The sequence below is a fragment of the Microcaecilia unicolor genome, chromosome 6 (genome assembly GCF_901765095.1).
Source record: "Microcaecilia unicolor chromosome 6, aMicUni1.1, whole genome shotgun sequence".
In the NCBI taxonomy this organism is placed as follows: Eukaryota; Metazoa; Chordata; class Amphibia; order Gymnophiona; family Siphonopidae; genus Microcaecilia; species Microcaecilia unicolor.
In genome coordinates, this window is record NC_044036.1 from 38,537,639 (window position 1) to 38,562,404 (window position 24,766).

At 41.1% G+C, this 24,766-nt stretch overlaps 1 protein-coding gene across 2 annotated transcripts in view; it reads left to right on the forward strand.

The window, feature by feature from the left end:
- PATJ (PATJ crumbs cell polarity complex component) overlaps positions 1-24,766 on the forward strand; it is a 429,677-nt gene that overhangs the window by 161,973 nt on the left and 242,938 nt on the right. For both annotated transcript variants that reach the window (XM_030205409.1, XM_030205410.1), the window contains exons 20-25: positions 2,263-2,646; positions 5,011-5,134; positions 10,321-10,477; positions 12,795-12,866; positions 16,908-17,085; positions 21,513-21,623. In XM_030205409.1, the coding sequence (XP_030061269.1) occupies positions 2,263-2,646; positions 5,011-5,134; positions 10,321-10,477; positions 12,795-12,866; positions 16,908-17,085; positions 21,513-21,623 (1,026 nt within the window). The remainder of the gene's footprint in view (positions 1-2,262; positions 2,647-5,010; positions 5,135-10,320; positions 10,478-12,794; positions 12,867-16,907; positions 17,086-21,512; positions 21,624-24,766) is intronic.

Sequence of the window (24,766 nt, forward strand, 5' to 3'; positions counted from 1 at the left end):
CGAAGCAGCAGGCATAGATTCCTGTTCTGGTAAAACTTTTACAAATTTAGACACAGTCTCGTATAAAGCTTGTGGTCAGCTATCTGCCTGTGCAATATTTGTTGTGAAATATTGCCTCTCTTTTTCCTGTATCTGTAACTCTTAGGCCCTTGTATGCACCTCTCTGCCTCTAAAGCCTGGGTCTCTGTGTATTCAGACCTGAAAAGCCCAACAGTTGGAGTAAATCAAGCCTGAGCATAAATTTATAATGTGAAATGTAGAACTTGGTGTAGTTATTATTTTTCTTTTGTTTGAAAGGTTTTTTTTAAGTATATGATGTCATTGCAACTATATCAAGGTATAGAAATGAACAGGTAACTTCTATGCAGTTCACAATTTACCTTCATATGCTCCACCATTCTCTCTTCCTTTCCCTCCAGTAGGGCCTGTGAATTTTAGACATTATCAAACATATAAACGGCGAGTGACCGTACTCACTCGCAAATGCACAGTAGACTTCCCTCTCTGTCCCGCCCCCGCGTCAATACATGATGACGGGGGGGGGGGGGGGGGCTGGACAGAGAAGGAAACTGCATGAAGGGGAGGGAACTGCCGAGGTCACCACCGCTCCCCCCCGAGGTCGCCGCCACTGGTACCCCCCCCCCCCCCCCCCGGAGTCGCCGTCGCCACCCCTCCACCCAGTCCGTCTCTTCGCTATTCAACTTACATCTCCGGAGCAGGCAGATCAGCTGAGCTGCCGTTGGCCTTCCTTCCCTGCCTGTGTCCCACCCTCGCTGACGTTACATTACGGCGGCGACTCGGGGGGGGGGGGGGGGGACCGGCAGTGGCAACCTCGGGGGGGAGGGGGCAGCGGCGACCCAATAGCCCGTTTTAATGGGTTCAACGGCTAGTTTATTATATAAAATAAAAGCAACAAATTTGCTCAGCATGGTACTGTATAAAACATCATATAAGGGGCAGTTTTTTAAGTAGCCCATACATATGCTGGACCCTGTAGGCAACTTTCAAAGGGAAAATATGGCCAATTTTTCCATTTGAAAATTGCCTTCCAGCTCCATAGGTCAAAGTTATCTGTGGACTTTGTGCAGGCCAAATTCTGAAAATGAAATGTACATATACTGTTTGCCCATCATGGTCTGTCCCCCTCCCTTCCTACCCATGGCATCTTTCAGACATGCCAGTTTACCAGGACAAATGACTGAAACTTGGCCCATAAAGCACTGCTTCAATGCTGCATATCTTTCAATATGTGCAGGTCTTCTCTGATAAGACCCAATAAAACACCCCTAATGCAAAAAGAAAGAAATTGGGTGTTCAATAAACACTGAAAAGATGACATTGCATCTAGGACCCTTTCATCCTTCTCCTTCTCCTCCTCTTTGGATCCTCCACTCTATTTTTATGTCCATTCTGTACTAACTGCTCCCCAGTTACACAAATGTATGTACTGGGTTTAGTGGGAAGAGACCCAGCAGTAGTACCCATGCAGTGGAAACACCATTTTTCTGGCACTTCAAAATCCCTAATTGGTGAGAAGGAAACTCCTAAATTTACAGTTTATGAACACTTAAAAATAGATGCCTTAAAAATATAGTACAACTGTGTGTGCCAAAAATCTATTTTTTTAAACAAATGATTTTTCTTCAGAATGCAATTGTAGACCTTATCAGGAACTGTGAATTCTGTCCTTGCAGTGCTGTATGTTGCTATCTGGTCTAACCTGCTCTTCAACTAAGCTCTGGTAGAGCCCCACAGAGATCAGAGAATGTGTAGCCATACTACACTTGAGAGGAGAGAGTGGTTTGCTGATGGGTTACAGTGATGTGTTTGGAGCCAGAAGATTGAGTTGATCCTGCTTCTCCTACTTCTGAACCTTAGCAATCAGTTGTATCTCCCAGAGCCCTAGGTACACACCTGTATTGTGAGCACTTTTGGACATGGACGTGTAACTGCTTGGGACTCATTGTACAGCACCCTGTTTTAAGGTGCTATGTAAATTAAATCAAAATTGAATCCTATGATGGATGAAACACTGGGAACAACTGAACAAATCTAAACAAGGTATTAGTAATGTAACATGTTTCTTAGAATTGTACTTGAGAAAAGTTAGCTGAATAATTAAATATGATAAAGTTGATTCTCCCAGTTATGGATGTGTAACATTGTGGTATAGTACTGTGCCATTTGGCACAGAGAAAATAATTGGATTTAAAGCGTCTTTGAGGATAAAGTTCATGGTGCTGAATACTTTATTTTGTTTAGGGATTTGTAGATCAAGCAGCTTTTAAAGAAGAAGTTGTTGATGAACCACTGCAGGAAATGGGCAGACCCTTTATTCTGCATGTCGGTGAAACATCCAACACCAAGGAATTGTGGGAAATGCAAGAATTTTTGAAGCCCAACTCGGAGGAAATCGAAGGCGAGAGGGAAATGTTTGTAGATGACTATGAAATAGTCCAAGATCTCTTCCATGATGAAGACACACCTGTTGCATACTTTAAGGATGAGTTGCCACTTGCAGGGAAGAAACTGAACTATACAGCACCTGGGATCAAAGAAACTGAGCTGGAGGAGTCAGTGGATTTCACCCCAAGGACAAATGTAAACCTTGATTCAAAGTCGGAGTACATCTGTGAAAGAGAACTGGTAAGAAACTGTACTAAAGTCCTGTCAGAAGAAATCTGTCTAGTTACTTACATAAAACTTTGCTGGAGATGCTAAGCAAAATTGTCCAGGTTACAACAAGTTCTGAGATCATGGATCCTAAAGCCTTAAATTTAATTTCAAATTATTTTACTGTCCTTCATCACCTTGTCTTTGAGAAAACAAAACTTTAACCACATAAACCCCAGACCCTCAGTAGAAGAGGGATGAAGCTGCTAGTAGCAACTCCATCCCCCACCCCCCCACACATACACTACAAGACACGATCACCATAGAAGGTACTCAGAACAAAAGAACACATGGAGAGTAGTTTTTAAAATATATACTGAGAGAATCCGTGGGATGCATAAAGACAAATCAATCATTAATCCGTGTAATGTGGATTTCCAGCTTAGCTTTCTGTTGCATCTGAATGCTACATATGCTGGAATAACTTTATATGGATTAGTTATTTATTTAAAGTTATCTCTGCTGTTGCTGTGTTCAGACCTGAATGTATAAGTTAGCAGCAACTGAGAGTCAATGCTATTCAAATAATTTCTGGCCCCAACTGGGGTAATTTTGAAGTGGCTGCCAAAATTTAGGTGTTAGGATTCTGTGTGCTGAGCATGAATTCTGTATTGGCAATTATGCATGTAAGTCAGCCATTATGTGTCAGTTCGTCATTCCAATAGCCATTGTAAATGACCATGACTAAATACTGCAGTTGTGCGCGCAACCGATAATAATCTAGAATCTTAGCACATAAGTGCTGGGCAGACCCCTCATTCACCCATACCCCTCGCATGTCCATTCCCCCTTGCAGTTAGGCGCAATAGATTTTCCATGCTAAGTTTCTAGGATAGTCACTATTTTAGAAACTTAGCATAGAGAATAGTCACTATTCTCAGTGCCAGTTAGTAGCAATTAACTCCAATTATCGGAGATTATTTGTCATTAGTGCCAGTTAACTTATGCATGTAACTGGCACTGTGCTATAACCTGCACACACAATTTTGTGCACTAAGCATGAAAATGTGTGCGCAAGATTATAGAAAGATGAGGGTAGTGATTTATTCCACTGGAAGGTATGCATTGTTCATTGGGATATTAAAATAAAAACCACTTAGACTGTGACTATGGAAGTGGTCCTGAATATTACCCCAACCGATTTTAAAGGGTTATATTTTATGGGCAAGGAGGGAATAGGGGGTAATATTTTACTGCTACAGCTTTGCTGGTGGAAATACCCCTTTGTATTTCAATTTTTAAATCCGGTTTTTTAACTATGCACCGCGGGAAATGTATACCATAGTCCATTTTCTTTGTTTACATTTACATTCTAGCTAAGGCAGTGGTTCCCAATCCTGGTCATGGAGGCACCCCAGCCAATCAGGTTGTCAGGATACCCACAATGAATATTCATGAGAGAGATTTGCATGCACTGTGCCTCTACTACATGCAAATCTCTCTCATGAATATTCATTGTGGGTATCCTGAAAACCTGATTGGCTGGGGTGCCTCCAGGACCAGGTTTGGGAACCACCGAGCTAGGGACTTTCCTGTTAGATGAGTCAGACCACCACATTCTTCATCAAGGCCGACTTAGCCTATCATGATTTTCATATGTATTTAAAAAGAAGCAAAACCCTCTAGCATCCTACCCATAATGCTCTAGAAATGACTGAGCAAATTTAAATGTACTGCTGGTGATGAAGTATGTTTCTTAACATTATACCAGAGAAAATGTGCTAAACGAACTCCTTGAAAGTGCTAAAAATGGTTCTTCTAATAATGAAGTCCATTTCTCATAGACACAGACCAGGATAGCAGGTAAGGGAGTATAAGGTGTGTGTAGACTGGGCAATTTAATTCTGTTGAAGTGTTAATCTCAGGCTTCTCTCTTCACAGCTAAAGATCCCCTTTACCCCTTCCATCCTTATTTTACTTTTTTATATATTCAGTTGGTTGTAGCCTCCGCTTATTTCTTATGCTTCAATTTTTCTGCCAGTAAACTTGTTTTTTTTTTTTGTTTTTGCTAAAGATAGAAGGGTTTAGATTTGTAACTCATGGCACCATCTACAAGGTTTGAGTCTTCTGAGTTCCCTCCTCCTCTCGGCCTTTGTTTTCTCCAGTTATACAGTAAAGCACCATTTGTTGTTGGAACAGGTGTGCTTTATCATTTTATGATGATTAGAGCAGATGATGATTTTCCTTTTTATATGCTAAAAATAAGTTAGTTCATTTTAGCCTGCACAGCTGTTTGCCCTGTGTCCTATGCCTGTGAAAAACGGCAAGGTATGTTGTACAGCTGTTAATATCTTGTGTGATGACCGTAACGAAAATATTTTCCAATCTTTCTTTGAGTTTGAAGAAGAGTCTAATTTAAGTCCACCTTCCCGTGCAACCTCCGCCGAATCTGTTGATCACAAGGAGGACCTCCTTGATGTTGGGTCACATGTTGCCATCATGAAGAGCAAGTCTCTTACTGGTTTGTAAAATTTCACTCTTTATACTGAGACTGTCAGGATTGATTGTTTTGGGTACCATTATATGTAGTAGTTCTGAGGTGAGCAACGATTTTCACGTAAATGATGCAATGTTAGGCTGGTAGTAGACAATTATTCCACTAACATTGTATCGTCATAAGCTGTTTGGTGACAGCATTTTTATGTTTGTTTTTCAATACTGCTCCCAAGTGCAGCATGGACTCTGGTCTTTATCAGACCTAGAATTGTAATGATAAGATAGAATTGTAATGATAAGAGCACAGAGCTGTGAACTTGTGGGCCACTAATTCAAGCATTTTATGGCTGTTGGTTCTTAACTTTGAACATGCTATTTAAGCTTCATTCTGCATTGGAACTCTATTATTAGAACTGGACCGAAGTCTCATAGTAGCATGCTGGTTTGTATATGGTATATTTTTGTTAGATGTTTACTTTTGTAATATTAACAATAGTTTGAAGGAAAAGATCACTCAAGACAAAAATAGTTGATCAAAAACAGCCTGCAAGCATATTCATGGAATAAATCCCTATATCTTTTAGCTAGAGGAAAAAGAGCCTCAGTTAGTGCCGAAACCAGGAAAATGTTCCAAAGAACTATGCATTGCGAACTTCCATAAGACGGCCATGTTCAATCATCAGCTCCGAAAAAACCTCCAAATCTAGATTATTCAATTGCGAGGAATATTTTCTTTTCTGTGTTTGTTTATATCTTATTTATTTGTTACTTTGTTTTCTTAAAAACCTGAATACCACTGGCAGGCATGGTTAAACACCGTATATGTCAATCATTCCAATTGCATGCAGCGAGTATTAGAGAGACTGAGGGAGATATTTTATTTATGGACCATCCCAAGAGGGAACCCATTTCACATCCGCTTCTTCAGGGGAAGTCCTGGAACAGTCTCAAGCTCAGTGACAGTACTCTCATTACTGCTGAGCTTTAAGTAATGAGAGCACCGTCACTGATATCAAATGGGATTTTAGAACATTTTGCAGGATCTGATGTGTGTCGATTTGGTTGTCTTTATAGCAGACTTATGTCCAATCAGGTTGAAATTATGAAACACTACATCTTGAGGGGCATCTTTAAATACATTTGAATTGTTTCCATAAATGTGTTTGTGTGTGTGTAATTTAGTGCTGGTAAGTGCTTGAAATAATTGAGTTTAAAATATGTAATATACCATGATACCGAAATCCATTCTAAATTATTCATATGGAAATTTTTTAGTGTTTTGGGGAAAAATAAACTAGTGGACTGATGAATATGGTTGGTTTTTTTTAAATTTTTTTTATTTATAGGCATTTTGAGATACATAATATTCAAAACAGAATAATATTACACAATTTGTAATCTATCTTCAGATAATTAATAAAAATAGAAAGGAAATTAACAATACTCCCATCGTCCACTAATAATAAGAAATGATCCAAGAATCATAGGAAAAAATTATTTTCAAGCTATCAATATCAAGCTTCAAACATTCCAATTAAACCAAAAACCGCGCTAGGCCCCGTAGATTCACTCCTAAGTGCTATACAGTGTTCATTCGGGTCTAAACTTTCACAATAATACTCTCTTTACTTTTCAAAAAAAATATCCAACTGATTGGGTTCAAAAAATTGATATTGTTTAGTGTGAAGTAGAATCCTACACACACATGGAAATTTCAAAAGAAAATTTGCCCCCAGGGCAATTACCCTTGGGCGCAAAGCAAGAAATAGCTTACGCCGTTTTTGAGTTTTCCTGGACAAATCCGGGAAAACTCTTATTTTTGAACCCAAAAATAAAGAATTCAAGTGCCTTAAGGAAAGTCTGAGTACTGCATCTCGATCCAACTCTAGTGCAAAAGTCACTAACAAAGTGGTCCTTTGAGTGACCACCTCCAAAGAAGATTCCAGAAAAGCCGTTAAATTCATTGCATTCTGAGGGTCTAAGTTTCCTGGGACTTGCCCAGTAATTTGAATATAATATGCCCTTGTAATTGGTGGCAATGAATTTTCGGTCATTCCCATAATATCAACAAGATATTTCTTAACCATCTGTACAGGAGAAAGAATAGGTGATTTCGGAAAATTAATCATTCGTAGGTTAAGTCTTTTAGATTGATTTTCCAGGTATTCCATGCGTCTAGAAGCAAAGTTCCTCTCTCTAATTAATGTTTGGTCCACAAGTTCCATTTTTTCAACTTTTTGAGAGAGGATTTTTACTTCAGTTGCATGAGTCTCATTAATTTGAAATTGTTTGAGAGCAGACTCTGCCAAAACTTTAATAATTTCATTATTCTTTGAAATAGCAGATTGTAAAGTCAAGAGGGTTGTGGAGTTCAGATCCCAAAGTGACTCTAAGGTCACTGCAGCTGTTTTTTCAAACTGCCCTACATTAAATACCAGGGGAGCCGCTTGAACAACTTTTTCCAGGGTACTCACTGTCGCAGAATCCACAACAGTCACAGCTTTCTGCTCTGGGGTAGTCGGTTGTTCAGGAGATGACCTCTGTGTTGCCGTCGGGTTCCCTCCCTGCTCGCTCCCTTCACCTCTTTGGGCGGACGCTACAGGACTCGACTGAAAGCACTCACTTCCTGGTTGAGGGGGCGCTGCACGAGGAACAGGGCTTAGAGAAGCCCCGTCGACACTGTCGGTCAGCGCCGAGACGCTGACACCAGCAACTGGAGTGGAAGTCGACGGAGTCCCGGGCGCTATTCCAAAGTGCTCAAGCGTCGGCTGGGAGAGCGGGGGTTTTACGCCAGGGTCTGAGGGAAAATCCCTGACTTTCCCACGTCGCTTGCCCATCGCATCAACAGGCAAGGTAGCTCCCTCCACATCTGCTCAAACCCAACTTGAAACACGTCCGTAGCGCGAAGTCAAACTGTCGCCATCTTGGATCGTCGAATATGGTTGTGATCACCTATTCTTCCCATTGCATTTAGGGCCCAGTTTACTAAGCTGTGCTAGAGGTGCGCTAGCGTTTTTAGCATGTGCTAAAAACGCTGGTGCATCTTAGTAAACAGGGCCCTTAATGGGTTAAAACCTCTGGTCAATAGTACTAAGTACTTTGCATCAAACTACGCTGAAATCTGTAACCGTCTTTCTTGAAACGTAAGCGACATTGAACCTATCAATGGTGGGAAAATGTGAGATACAAATGCAATCATCAATCAATCAATAAATAAATAGATTGTAGCAATAGCTTTGTTGATGGGAAAACTTGTTGTGTTTTATGTATAAAATAAGAATGTGCTTCATGTACATTTACACCTAATCACATGGAAGGCCATTACTAAAGGTGCACTTATGAGGAACCTGTTCTATAAGGGTGCCTACTTACTTTTTATAGAATATTAGCATAATCAAATGGGATGTACATATGCTTGAAATGACATGTCCCATGTCGCTTCTGTTTTTGTTTTTTTTTGTCATTTTCTGCCTGAAATTTCAAGTATGTTAAAAGTGTGCACTCTCACAAAGTGAATCCACTTCCAGAATAGGGCACACACACATCATTGCACGTATATGAATACTGCATGCATGCACACACTATGAGTATACTCTTTCCGAAAGTGGGTGCACTATCCACAATATTACTCCTGTAATAAAAAAAAATTGAAGAAGGAAAATGGAAAAAACATTTCCTAGGTATACAGTTAAGAGTGAGCATTTTGCCATAGAGCTGCTGTAAATGTTTGTGCCCAGCTGCTGGAGCTATACATGTAGAGGTCACTATTCAAAGTGATTTAACTGGCCAGAAACTGATACTGGCTGATTAAATCACCTGTTTGGGGCAAACCATTCATTTTCAGCGGCAGTTAACCGGTTAGTGCTGAACTGAAAACTGGCTATTTTGAGGGCTTTTGGGGATGGAGTTGGCACTTGGCGCTCACTGAGTCAGTCTTATCTTTATGTAGTAACCCAGAGCTGGTTAAGTGCTGAACATTACTATTACAGGAAAGCTGGCAAATTGGGCAACAGTATAATGGTGATTTCAGTTACCTCAATATTGACTGGATAAATGTTACACCAGGAAGCGCTAGAGGGGGAAAATGACTAGACGTAATAAATGAATGCTTCTTGGGGCAACTGATCCAGGAACCAACAAGAGGAGGAGGAGCTATTTTATATCTAATCTTGAGTGGCATGCAGGCATAGTAAGAGAGGTAACGGTGTTGGGTCTCCTGGGAAACAGTGATCATAACATGATCACATTTGAGCTAATATCTGGAGTGAAGTCACTAAGGAAGTCTATTGTAGCAGCATTTAATTTTCAAAAGGATGACTATGATAAAATTAGGAAAATGGTTAAAAAGAAGCTAAAGGACTGGCAGCAAAGGTTAGGACTTCAAATCGGGCAAGGACTTTGTTTCAAAATACCATTTGGAAGCCCAGACCAGATGCATTCCACTTATTTACAAAGATGCAAAGAACAAACAGCTAGCATGGTTAAAAGATGAAGTGAAAAAGGCTATTAGAGCCAAAATAACATTCTTCAAAGAATGAAAAAAGGACCCGAATGAAGAAAATGAGAAGCAATATAAGCACTAGCAAGATAGGTGCAAAGCATTGATAAAGAAGGCTAAAAGTGAATATAAAGAGAAACTTGCCACAGAGGTAAAATAGTAACAACTTTTCAGGTAGTAGCAGAAAGCCTGTGAGGGAATCTGTGTGACTGTTAGATCATGAGGGAGCAAAAGGAGCACTCAGGGAGGACAAGCCATAGCGGAGAGACTGAATTAATTCTTTGCCTTCATCTTTATTGAAGAAGATGTAAGAGATCTACCTGATTCAGGAGACTCCAAGAGATGTTTGTGTGACACCAATGAAGTTACATGGAAATACATTAAAAACAAGTAGAAGGAAATATTTTGTCACTCAACGACTAGTTAAGCTCTGGAACTTGTTGCCGGAAGATGAGGTAACAGCGGTTAGTTTATCTGGGTTTTAAAAAGGTTTGGACAAGTTCTTAGAGTCTGCTATTGAGATGGACATGAGGGAAGCCACTGCTTGCTCTCTGGGATTGGTAGCATGGAATGTTGCTACTATTTGGGTTTCTATCAGGTACTTGTGACCTGGATTGGCCACTGTTGGAAGCAGGATACTGGGCTAGATGGAACATGGGTCAGACTCAGTATGGCTATTCTTATGTACTTATGATCTGTTTCATGCTTTTTAGGTATTGAGAGTGAGCTGAAAAGCCCTAGCTTGATTTTTGATCCCGACGCGGCTCTTGACCGAGACAGAGAACATAAAGAGGAAGACTATTATGTTTCCTGGAGCCAGGAATCTGGAAAGGTCACGCTGTCTACTCAGTCTCGAGCTGTGTTATCTAGGTATGTTTCACTTAGCTGTGCAAGATGCTGTTATGCACTGGTTCCTTTTTTTGAAGTATTTAGCTATATTATGCATTTGATTTTATGTGCTTTTCAAAATACCTTATAAATACAAATGTATTGACTCCTGTACAGGTTTTAGTTCTGTAGGAATAACTGTTCTATAGCATGCTGATAGCTTGCAGGGAGGGTATTTAATTTGTTAAAGTTCTTATTGTCACTCATTTGAGCAAACAGAATTGATGCAAGAGAAAGTGATGTGACACACACACACACACACGCCTGAGCATATAATTATTTTATGTATTTAGGGGCCCTTTTACTAAGCTGCTCTAAAAAATGGGCTTGGCACACCCTTAGAGGGGTCTTTCCTGTATGCAAAGTCCAATTTTTGTGCCGCCATAAAAAGGCCTTTTTTTTTTTTTTTTTAGTGTGTTTCATTTATAGTCATGCACTAATGCTACTTTTAGCGCACAGCCATTTAAAAAAGTTAATGTGGGACCTCTTACCACTTCCTGTTAGGAGGTAGTAAAGTCTCCTGCTTTAACCATGCACTAATCAGTCAGTGCATGTTAATGTGCATGTGTGGACTACTGCTTCCATGCTCACTCTTCGCCCATTCCCCCCTCCCCAAAAAGAAAAAAAAATCAATAAATACCATGCACTTGGCCAGGACTAAAGGGGAACATTAACATGCACGCCTACTGCAACAAACGCAACTGAATGCAGGACTGCTAAACACTGCATTCAGTTGCTTTTGTTGCAGTAAACACGTGTTAGTGCTTATTGCAGCTTAGTAAAAGTGCCCCCTTAATTTTTTATATACTGCTGCAAGCCTGAAAAATATTGAAGCAGTATTCGTTCAGGTACAGACAGTAGGCATTTTTCTGTCCCTAGATGGCTCAAAATCTAAGTTTGTACCTGAAGCGTTATTGATCAGGATACTGATGTACAGCATAGTTGCTACATTGCATATACACATGTATTTTATGTGTGCAGTAGTATTTATTTTCAGTCACATGTATCTGATTAAAAACTGGAGAAAGTACTTTTTCCCCCCATGACTATCAAACCTCAAATTGGATGCCAGAAGGTTCAGTCCTGGAATCTAGCATACCTGGATTTAAGAGTTTAGAAAAGTCCATAACCATTTATAAGCCAAGTTCATTACTGCTCATCAATAGAAGTGAGCTGCAAGGACTGAATCTGCCAGATACTTGTGATCTGGATTGGCCATTGCTGGAGATAGGATGCTGGGCTTGATGGACCTGTGGTTTGACCCAGCATGACGCATTTTCTGCTGCAGCAATTTGTTAGGAAGTGTCTATAACAAAGGTTCCCAAACTTTTTGGTTCATGGCACCCTTAATGTCTGAGCAATTTTTTGTGGTACTCCCCACATAGGTCTCTGCCTGCCCGCCAGCTACAGAGGTCTCCACCCCCTCCCCAGTTCTCTACTGCCCCCCCACCACACACATTTTTTCCATTGCTCACCGTCACCTGGAGCAGCCCTGGGAGGGGGCTCCTCTGCCCTCCTGTGTCTCCATCTCCCCCTTCTCCTGTCCCAATGTTCCTCCCTGCCCAGCATCTTTTCTTTGTTCTTGTCTGTCCCCATATTCAGCTTCTCCATTCTTTTTACTAATCTGCCCCGCCCACCTTACCCCACTTGAGTGCCACTACTCTTCCTCTCTCTTCCGGGCCTGCTCACCCCCCCCGCCCGCGAACAGTCTGACGTCTCTCCCCTTCAACTTTCCTCCTCCAGTCAAGTCTCTCTCTTCCCCCCTCCCATTGAGCCCTGCATCTCTCCCTCTCGCCAACTCTCCTCCGTAGCCCCTATACCTTTCCAGCAGCAGCGATGATTAAGAAAGTTTTCCATCCGCGGGTCGGGGCCTATTCTCAGGTGCATCCCACCTACACGGTTAGCAGGAAGTTGCATCAAAGTAGGCGAGACGCTCCAGAGAAGAAGGTAGGCTCCAATGCTGGTGGAAAACTGTCTCAATCACCATTACCAGAGAGGTACAGGGTCCTGGAGCTATGGAGGAGAACCGGGAGAAGGAGAGATGCAGGACTCTTGGGGCAGGGGGGAAGGAAGAGAAAAAGAGCGGTTCAGGTGGCGGCAAGAGGGAGTTCAGGATTTGCCATGGCACCCCTGAGAGTTTGCTGCGGCGCACCAGGGTGCCGTGGCGCACAGTTTGAGAACCACTGATCTATAGTGAATCTCTATACATTTTCAGCGTATATTGGTAGAAGCAGTGGCTACATATTAATGCTAAGTGATAACATCCTAGACCACATTATGGCTTCTGTTTCATTGCTAGCGAATTACCAGAGAGAGAAGAAGGAGAGGGAGAAGAAACACCAACTTTCAGTCACTGGGGCCCTGAACGCATGTAAGTTCCCCGTCATTTTATTAACTGTCAAAACCAAAGTGGAAGATGCCAAATACAAATCCCAAGACTATCAGTGGTAAAAGTTTATTCTTCAAATTCAACATGCAGTTACTGACAAATAAAACCCAACATGGGCCATATTTCAGCACATAGTCCTTTGTCAGGGGTCCTCATCATAAAACATAAAATACAAAATGCAGATTACATTTCTAATGATATAGTGATGAAGAAACATTATGATATATAATATACCTCAGTGTGAAGATGTCTAAACAAGCAGAAAAGACTCCCATCGGAGGATAGAGATATACCAGAAGTGCAAAATGACTAAAAATAAAGTAGTGATAATAAATACCAACTATTTTAAAATACTTAAGAGTGCAGAAACAAATGATAAAGTAGTGCATATGACCCTTCCATTCTCCAGTGGAAAACAAAAATGGAGGTGGGGAAAGAATAATTTTAAATAGTATACACAGAATGTTACACAAAGCCAATGTTTATCATCGTGATGATTTACAACATGAAACGGAAGAAATACAAATGCCTTGCTCCTACCTTTCAGCCAGCTGCATAGTTACATAAACATACTGAATATAAAACCATTTAAAAAGTATTGAATACCTAGGAAGTAAACTATAAAATGACATAAACAATAGCTAGTGGAGAACCCAATTTATTTATTTATTATTTATTTATTACATTTGTACCCCGTGCTTTCCCACTCAAAGCAGGTTCAATGCGGCTTACATAGCAATGGGATTACAAGTATTGGTGGAGAGAAATAAGTTGAGTATTATCGGAGTAATAAAAGAAATAAGAATGTAGAAATGCAGGGATGAGGGGAGTAGGTGAAGTATGAGCAAGGGTAAGTGAGCAGTTGGAGGGTAGATGAGGTGGAGGGGAATGGGCAAGAGTGAAGGGAGTAGGAGAGGTGTGAGTAAGGGTAGGTGAGCATTGGGGGAAGGGTCAATGAGGCGAAAGGGGATAGAACAGGGGGATAAGCAGGGGATAATGTGGCGGGAGATGTAGTCTAGGTCGTTGTCATTGTCTCCTGGATATGTGATGAATAGATGGGTTTGTGGGAATTAATCTGGATCGTTTGGGTAGGCTTGCCTGAACAGATGGGTTTTTAGTAATTTCCGAAAGCGCAGATGGTCACTGATTGATCGCATTGGTCTGGGGAGGGCATTCCAGAGTTGGCTGCCTAAGAAGAAGTTGGATCCATAATAGGTTTTGTACTTGAGTCCTTTGCAAATGGGGTAGTGTAGGGAAAATGGCGGGAAAAATGGCACATTGTACAAATCGAATGAAGTTGCTGCAAGAAAAACAGGTTTAACAGCGCAGGCTTCGCAGCAATGAGGTTGTGCTGTCATGTAGATCTTTTGTAGTTTTAACCCAGTGTCCTATTTTAAAGTCTATATTATTTTTTTGATTATTTTAGTTATCTTTCTTATGCAGTTTTTTACTTCACTCGATTTGTCCAATGTGCCATTTTTCCCACCATATAGGGTTCTCCGCTAGCTATTGCTTACGCCATTTTATAGTTTACTTTTGTCATTGTTTAATCTTAGTCTTAAGATTAACACTTTATAATCTTGGTTTAATTCTCCTTTTTAGTCCAGCGGATTGAAGTACTCTGTATTTGATACTTTTTAAAATTGTTTTATATTCAGCTTACTTATGAAACTATGCAGCTGGCTGAAAGTTAGGAGTGATGCATTTGTATTTCTTCCCTTTATATGGTATTTCACCACTACAGTAAACACTGGCTTTGTGTATCATTCTGTGTATACTATTTTAAATTATTCTCCCTGTAGGATCGTTATCACAGATAATTTATTATCTGCGTCCAAAATTCCCAAACAACACTATCTGCACACAGACTGCTCAGCACTCGGTCTAGGGGGCGGGAACCTTGGATTAGAGCCTATACAGTTCTTCTGAGAGAAAGGAATGCGACTAGAAAAGCAAGCTGATATATATATATATATTAGATTTATTATGGTATATCAGGTAAGAAAATAGAGCTAAGGTATACAAAATAGAACTCTGCAAAGCTTTGGCTGAATACAAAATTACTGGCTGATAAGATTTACACTCATACGTCACACTACTAAACACTAATTCTTACTGGTTACCAGATAAAATTACACCACTGATCAGACACACAATGTTACGAGGTAGTACAGTTATTAGCAGCTTCTCCTGATCACAAGTGTGACGGCACCAGCCTTCTGCTCAGGTAAATACCACTAACTAGCCCCCGACTGATGGGGAATAGATCACTGTGTCTCTCACCCGACTGACCTTCGTGGCAGTCTCTCGGGATTTGCACAGGATACTCCTCAGACTCGAGCTGGATTCACAGCAAGTCTCAGTCGCAGCTGGAAGGGAACTCTGCAGCAGATAAGGAGGTCACAGGTCACTCAGGGCAGGTACAGCTGAACCACGATACTTTTCTCCAGATACACAGTTCATCAGTTGGTGGACCTTATTAGGTCTCACTGGTTTATTTTTCACCTCACCCTCTTCCAAGGCTTCCGACTAACTCCTTTCTTTGTTCCCGCTCTCCCCGTACCTCTTGGTCCGGTGGCTGCAGGAACCAATCTGGATCTCCTCGGTTCACTGCATGGCAAGAACAGTTCGTTGTTCTTGACCTTCAAGTTGTTACATTTTGGTATGCATTTTCTGTTTCTCACCCGCCTTGCTGGAGCCAGCCTCTCAGGGAGATAAGGGGGCCTGCTTTGCCCACAGCATGTCCTTGCTGTTGAGCTTCTGCTGTAATTTTCCACAAGCTGCAAAGCTGTTTCTTGCTGACACAGAGATGTGCGGGCCAGAGTTTACAGTCTCCATTTTGCTGCCATAGGATTATACAGGCCAAGGCCCGCAAGGTGAGACACACAGGGAAATACTCCTACATCCCCTCCCCCTCCATTTTTGTTTTCTGCTGGAGAATAGAAGGGCCATGTGCACTGTTTCATTCTTTCTGCACTCATATATTTTAAAATAGTCGATATTTACTATCAATACTTTATTTTTAGTCATCTTTGCACCTCTGGTATATCTCTGTCCTCTGATGGGGTCTCTCTCTCTGCTTCTTTAGACATCTTCACACTGAGGTATATTATATGACATAATGTTTCTTCACCTCTACTATATCATTAAAAACGTAATTTGCATTTTGCATTTTATTTTTGATTGAGGACCCCTAACAAAGGACTGTGTACCAAAATACGGCCCATGTTGGGTTTTATTCGTCAGCAACTGCGTGTTTAATTTGAAGAATAGATTTTTACAACTTTTACCTCTGATCATCTTGGGATTTGTGTTTGGCATCTTCCACTTCACTTCTGACTTTTGAACTTTTTGTGTAAGATTTTTGTTTTCTGTTTTGTTTGTTGTCTTATTAACTGTGTCTCATTACTGTCCAATAATTAGTTTCTGAACCTCACAGTTTCTTTCTTTATGTATTATTATTTGATGTTTTCACATCCTACTTTGTCTTCGAGCTAGCTATTCATGCAGTGTACTGAGATACAGGAATTTATTTTCAAACATTTGAGATGTGCATTTAATGCATTTTGTGGAAACTTGGGTTAAGTCAAATGTTGATCAACTTTCCATAATGGCAGTCCTTTTTTAACGCTGTAGTTAGAATGTGGAAACTGTGAAGAAGATGGGTTGAGGGATTTACAGACACAGATAAGGGATGTGAAATGTATCCTCCACATGTGTTATAGACATAGAAACATGGAAAATGAGGGCAGATATAAACATAGTCTGCCCATCCATGCCATCCACATTCCCTTTCCCTTCCTTCCAGATTCTCTTTACTTGTCCCAAACATCTTGAATTCAGATACACACCATCTCCACCGGGAGGTCATTCAATAAATCCACCACCCTTTACATCAACAAGTATTTCCTTAGGTTACTCTTGAATCTGTCCCCTTCCACTTTCCCAAGGTCAGATAAAATGTACTGTTGACTGTTTTCAGCATTATTGGTGTACTGTGGAATAAGTGAATCCTTTTGACAGAGTTGAGATCTGGAAGGAGCCTCATGAGTCACTGGGTATCAGCATTGTCGGTGGACAAACTGTAATCAAACGCCTGAAGAATGGTGAGGAGCTGAAGGGGATCTTTATCAAACATGTCTTAGAGGACAGTCCAGCAGGAAAAACCAAAGCTCTGAAGACTGGAGATAAAATACTAGAGGTAATTGGAAAAAATAATGTAGAAGTTACTGCTTTTTCCCCTTCAAGACTTCTACATCTGCACTGTGAATGCAGCAAGAGGGGGAGCAATTCTAGACTTGGTCCTTAGTGGAGCACCTGATCTGGTGCAGGAGATAATGTTGCTGGGGCCACTTGATAACAGTGATCATAACACGATCACAGTTACTTTGGTATTCACTGAGGAAGATGTGGGGGAGATACTAGTGCCAGAAATAGTATTCATTACTGACGAGACAGAGAAACTGAATTAAATCTCTGTAAACCTGGAAGATGTTTTGTCTGGGATGGTATACATACCATAGAAGTGAAAAATTAACTTTCAGAGCTTCTGTTAGTAATATATTATGTTATGTTATTTATTTATTTGGATTTATTAGCCACCTTTATGAAGAGAGATTCACCCAAGGCTGTGTACTACAGGTACTGTTTTAACAAAAGACTTACAATTTTGTTAACAGCATTACAATAGTAAAAATGACCAAATATAAACATAAAAACAATAAATGAGATAAACTTGAAAGCAGCAAATTGAAACCTCATACTAGGTCTACCCTGAAACGGTAATGAAAATACACACATTTAACAGCACTGAAGTTTATAATACAATGTCAGCATAATACTAAACACCTAGTAAGTACACATTAGAACATTCAAATAACATAGATATGATGCTAATGCTTTTGTACAATACAGTTTACCATGTAGCTGAGGGGCTGTCTTTAAAATCTTTATCTTTAAAATCCAGCATGGTACCTAAAGATTGGAGGGTGGCCAATGTAACTCCAGTTTTTAAAAAGGTGTCCAGAGATGATCTGGGAAATTATAGACTTTTAAAATTGAAAGACAGTTAATCAAATTAAATATCATAATTTTGTAACTCCTGATCAGATGACTTCCTCACCAGCATTATTTCATTTTTTGGCTGAGTCTCTTTACAGGTGGCTATTCCTTAATGGCCTTAAGACTTAAGTATATTAGCAAATTTTAACTCGGAGATAATAGGTTGTATCAACCGGCCCCTAGAAGCAAAATCTGCCACAGATGCCAGCCACCATTCAGATTATAGAGGCATTCATGAGGTAAGGCAGGGAAGCTCTTTGCAGAGACAACAGTTAATATGGCCCAACTTATTGGAGATTGAAACTGTGCTTTCCTAGCCTTTATGCAGCATAAAATATGTGCCTGGTCTAATTCGGTAGCTTTCCACTATTCCAGAACTTGTGGGATAGTTTTGTTCCACAGGTGGAGATAGAGAACTGAAAATTGATCTGAGACGTATCTCTCTTGGCATCCAGTCAAGCTCCTCAGTATTTTCTATTTTCAGCAGGTGGATGGACACACTTTTCAGCCTCTGGTTCTGAGTAATTTGCTTCATGTCCAGTTGGTCAACTGGACCCCAGTTAAGCTCTGTGGGTGGCTTGAGTCTGCAGAGTCCTATTTGGAGGTGATTAGATCCTTGTTTGTTGTGCCCTGCAAATTTACTTCTTCCCTCCCTTCACTTCTCCCCTGTTTCCTGTGGAGCTCTCATTTTCCAGCACAATAACCTTAAAAATAAAAATAAAAGAAAGGAGAAGGGAAGAGGTTTGCCGAAGAGTGTGGGACAGAGTATCAGTCCTGAGCCTTTCTCATATGTGGTAAGATTTGTTGAGACTGTGAGCTTGGGGGAGCAGCTGCCAGTGGTAAGTCTGACTAAAGTTTGACTCAGAACTGCAGTCATTGAGTTGGGTAATCAATTTTGAGAAAAGAAGACTAACGCCATTTCAGATGCTGGAGTATCTGTGTATTCTATTCAACACAGCATGGGAAAAGATCTACCTCCTAGAGCGCAGGAGGTCGAAGCTGGTTCAACATATTCGTCTTCTCCTCATTCAAGGCAGGCCCAGGGTCTGGGACTACATCCAAGCTCTGAGGGCAATGATGGTGGGTGGTGCCTTGGGCAAAGGCTTATATGTGGCCATTACATAAATCTCTTCTCAGCTGCTGGTCTCCGGTGTCGCAGAAATATGACCTTAATCTTCCTTGAATGCTGGTTGCCAGATGGAGTATGTAGTGTTGGTTGTCGCCCAGGAATTTGACCTTCGAAGCTCCCTTTCTGACTACACAATGGGAGATGGTGATAATGGACTCCAGCAAGTCTGGTTGTGGAGCTCATTACAAGTTCATCTGGCACAGGCAACTGGAAGGAACAGGCATCTCAATGGACTTCACTCCCTTTCTGGAAGGGTCCCTTGTCTGAGTTTTTCCGACAGTGCGACAGCAGTGGCCTTATATCAACAAGCAAGGTGTGGGAGTGGCAGCTGTCTGATGGTGACAGAGGCAGTCTTCCTCATGAGTTGGGCGGAGAAAAATCTCTGCTTGTCAGCAGCTCATATTACTGGGTCCTTGAATGTGGAGGTCGACTTTCTCAGCAGGCACTCCTTGAACCCGAGAGAATGGGAACTGTCCAGCCAGGGGTTTCAGCTGATAGTGGACTGATGGGGTTCTCTGCTTCTGAACGATGGTGCATGAAAGGGAATGCCAAGCGCCCCCAAGTTCTTCAGCCGTCGTAAAGAACTGGGCTATATGAGAGATTGATGCCCTACTGCATACTCCCTGGCCTTGGAGGACACATCTACCGTATGTCTTTCCTCCTTTGCCCATGGTAGGCTGCATGTTGAAAAGGATCACATTGCACTGGGGTTGAATAATTCTTGTAGCCCTGGGCTTCGGAGGCCGTGGTACACAAAACATGATTTGACTTATGGACAGGGATCCTCTCCATCTTCCACAGGTACTTGGCTTACTAAAGCAGGATCTGGAGCTCATGGAGGATCCATGCCCCATTTGGACTTACGGCTTGGCCATTGAAAGGGTTTGGTCGAGAAGAAAAGGTTATTCTGATGCCACTCAATTGTTACCTTGCTCAGGCTTTGAAACACTGTACATCCATGATGTATATAAGGGTTGTGGCGGAGTTCAAGAGCTGGCTGTTTTGAGCAGGGACTTTCTCCCTTTCTTCTCGGATATGCACCTCTTAACATTTTCTCCAGACAGGTCTTCAGAAAGTATTGGTATTGGGTGCTCTAAAAGTTCAGATTGTGGCTTTTGGACCTGTTTCTGGGGCCAATTACAGAAGACATCTCTTGCGGCTCACCGGGATATTGTTTTGATTCTTGCCAGGGAGGGAGCTGCCTGTGGCCTCCCTTTTTGTATGCTGTGTCCAAAGTGGAACCATAGTTTAGTCCTTCGGGCTCTTCAGAAGCCTCCCTTTGAACCACTCCTGAAGGCTCCTGAAAGACCCTTACACTAAGATGGTGTTCTTGATGACTGTGTGCACCGGCACATAGGGTTTCAGGCTCTTTCTTGTTGGGATCCTTTTCTTCCCTTTTCAAAGGCAGGGGTCTCCCTGCGCATGATTCCTTCCTTTTTTCCAAAAGTGGTATCGGCATTCCATTTTCAATCTGTGGAGCTCCTGTCCTTTTCGCCAGAGCGGATCGAGGAGGCTCAGTATTCTTCTTGAAGCTCTCAATGTGCATAGAGTCTCATTAGATATTTGGAAGGTCAGGAATGAGTTCTGCCAAATCAGACTGTTGTGCTTTTTGGTAAACAGAGGTTTTTGTATTATGGCTTTCAAGTACACAATTGTTAGATAGCTGACGGAGACTATCACGTCAGCTTATTTTGCTTGTGGGGAAGCAGGCTCCTCAGGCCTTGCAGGCTCTTTTCTACAAGGTGTACAAGCAACATCCTGGGCAGAGACTACCTTACTGTCTCTGGTAGATATTTGCAAGGCAGAGCGTGGTCAACGCTGCATACTGTAATTGTGGTATGCCGGAAACCAGTTTTGGGGCTTGGGTTTTCAGGCCACAGTGCCAGGATCCCACCCACTCTTAAGGATTGCTTTTGAACATCCCACAGGTTCTGGAATAGTGGGAAGCTATGTAATGGAAGGAGAAATTAGTTCTTACCTGATAATTTTCTTTCCATTAGTCCTTCCCACTATTCCAGAGGCCCGCCCGAGATTTCTGAGATGTTTAGATCGGCTGCAAAATAATGGGTCAAATAACAACTGTCACCTTGCCTTCTTGCATATCTTTTATTCTCTACAGGTTGTCCAGAGGTGAGAGAGGTCTACACATGTTTGCTCGTCTGGTTACTGTTAAGTTAGCGAGTTGTTTAAGGTTGTTTTATTTATTCTGAGTTTCTCCTTAAGTGCTTGTCAATGTAAATACTGAAGAGCTAGACTGGATACCAAGAGATATGTCTCAGCTCAGTTTTCAGTTCTATATTCCCACTTGGTTGATGGGACACAACTATCTCACAGGTTCTGTAGTAGTGGGAAGGACTAATGGAAAGAAAATTATCAGGTAAGACCTAATTACTCTTTAACCTTTAATCTAGCTAAAATAAAGTATTAATGTTTATTAGGTATCCGGGGTAGACCTACAAAATGCCACACATGAAGAAGCTGTGGAAGCAATAAAGAATGCAGGGATTCCTGCCGTTTTTGTTGTGCAGAGTTTGTCTTCTACTCCAAGGGTAAGTTAAGTCAAACCCATTCTTACATATTCCTTATGATCATTCTTCGTTTTTAGAGATTTACTTTTGTGAGAATTAAGAGTCCTACTAAATGAAAGCCTGAACTAACTACCCATGTGAATGGTGTTGTGCGGAGCAGCATTAGATGATGGAAGACCTCTTCTGTAGCATCCTTATGTTCCTACATTTCCTTGTTTTTACTGTATTCGTTACCATGTAAGATGCTTTCTTTTACTATGTAAGCCACACTGGACCTGCTGTATGTGGGAAAGAGCGGGGTACAAATGTAATAAATAAATCTTGGTAAAATATATAGGCAGGTTTTCTGCAGTGCCATGGCAAAGGCTTCAAAGACTGGGTTCAAATACTACATCTCCCACTAATGTTTCTTGTGACCTTGAGCAAGTCTTTTCATCCTCCATTGTCTCGGATACAAACATAAATTGTAAGCCATATGTACTTCTGAGGGAAATTCTGTGCAAAAATAATTTTAAATTCTAAACTTAATATTTTACATTTCTTTAAAATCCTTAATAATTTGTAAGTTTTTGTTTTTTTTTTTTTGTGCAGAATTCATAATTCATATTTATTTTATATACCATACATCTTGAAATAAAATCTGATTCCCTCCACCCAGACCTGAAATCCCCTCCCCCCCAACCCCACCAGCCTTTTTCCTTCCTCCGCTTACATTGAACCATTTCCCCTCCTTTTATTAGTTTAAACCCCAGCCTTTTCTGCCCTTTTCTGGTGACACTTCTTTCTGACTCTCTGAGCACCCTAGTTTCTTTAGCCTTTAGCCTCCACCCCTATGTTCCCCTGTTCTCTTTCTCCCCTCCCTATAGACACCTGTTTGCACCTTTCAGTTCCATCTCGCTCAACCCTAAGATCTCTCCCTAACTCCCCAGCAATACCCCCAGGTCTGTTCCCAAGGTCTTTGTCTATCCTGAAAATCTCTTTCTACCTCATCCAGGCATATACTCCCACTTCTCCTTCTTTCTCCTCCACTCCTCCCAAGTGCATACCTCCTCTTGTTCTTTCTCTCCCTCTCAAAGACACATAAACCTTCTTCTCATTATTTCACCCCCCCCCCCCACCAGGCACATACCCCAGCTTGCTGTGCCCTCCACCCCTTTGACACCCCCCCACACCCCATGGTAAAGATCCCCTAGTTTGCTTCATCCCCCTCCACCCCTGTGGCACATCCTGTACTTGTGTCAACCTTTCCATCCCCACAGCGACGGGAGACTGCATATCAGATTATGCTATCCCCTATCATCTTGAGCCTAACTGCTGATTCAAACGGTATAGGACTCCATAGCTACATGGGTCTAATCAATAGTTGATTCCAGAAGAGTAAAGGAGGAGGGAGGCCAATGTGCAGCCATTGCTGCTGGGGAGGGAAGGAGCCAGGAGAGTCTACTGTTGCTGCATATGCAGAATAATTCTTAGGTGGGGAATTCTGTGCTAGTTCTACATTATGCAGTTGGGCAGAATCTCCCCCCCCACCTCCCCTCCTGGAGTACCTCTTGCTCAGGGAACTGCTTATATTTCTTGAACATAACTTTCTTTGAGCTCAGATTTGGAAAGGCATTTCTTAGACACAGAATGGGAGAAAAGCCATACTGGAAAAATCCTTACAGACTAAAGGTCACAGAACCGTAAAATAGGAAACAAGAGATGTTGACCTGGTATTAAAAGGATTTGTTATTGTACAGGTACACATTTTCAATATAGTTTCTTACTGTATCTACTAGAAAATAAAAATGGCTCACAATGCCAGATATGGGCAGAATTCCCCTGGGAACAGCCTATTCTACTTGGTCATAAGTCTTTGAGCTCAGATTTGGAAAGACATATTTTAAAATCTAAATCAGAGTTGCTCTGGAATTTCAAGAGACTTAGGCAGGCAACCTGGAATAATATAGCATAGAAAGGCTAATTTATATATTGCCTGACCAGTTAGCTCTGGGAAGGTTACAATAAGTAAAACAATAGTGAAACAATATATTCCAATTACCATTACAAAAAAAAACCAAGAAATAAACATCATTAAAAAAATCTGCGTTTAACTAGTCTGCAAAGTTTTTAAACATTTTGAAGAAGGTAAGTAATCTTGTTCAAATTTAAGAGTTAATGGTAAGGAATTTCATAGTAAGGGTGCTGATCCCATAATCTTGTACATGTGGACACTAACTTAAAAGCAGAAATTAACACAGGAAGTTCCTAATATAAAAAGCAAGTTAAATTGGAACCAAACCATTTAATAATTTGAACTATAACATAAGACCTTTAAATTCAATTATGGCTACTATATTGAGCCAATGTAATTGTTGTAATAAAGGGGAGACTCCACCATTATCCTCATCTGATCTCCCTGGACCCAAATTATCCTCTCCCAAGCTGAATCCCTCTATATTTTGTTGATGTTAATAGGTTTTCATGCCTTCATCATAGGAGATTTCGGGGATCCTTTACCAAGTTCAGTAAAAAGTAACTTAGCATGCCCTTACTTGGGTCTTTCCCACGCATTAAGGCAATTTGTACCGCAGTTGTAAAAATGCCTTTTCTATTTTTTTGCAATAATTGCCATGTGCTAATGTTGCCATTAGCGCATGGCCATTTTAAAAAATTACCGCATGAGCACTTATTCGCACCCATTTCGTGGGCGATAAGGGCTGCTGTGTATCCATGCGCTTACTCATTAGCATAGGAACAGCCCACTCTCCGCCCATGATGTGTTCCCTTAAAAATTTAAAATAAAATTTTTTTAATGCATTATTAGTGTGCAGATTTCAAAGTTACTGCAGGACACCTGAGTGCGTTCTGTGGTATTCCATTTTATGCTGTGTTAGGCATGCATTAGGTCATAATGCTGCGTAGTAAAAGGCCCCTTAACAAGTTATCTCTTTTATATGGTGCATAGCATTTTACTTCAATGTTTATATGATAATTTCTATTTCCCTAAAATTTACTGTCCTCCTTTGCTATCTCTTAATATTCTTAGAGTTTCTGATACATTAGGATTTTATTTTATTTTTTGAGCCCCTTTGACATCTTGAACTTTCATTGACAACGGCCTTGGAATTTCCCCCCCCCCCTTTTTTTTTTTTAGTCCAATCACTGCAATAAAAGTCATATTT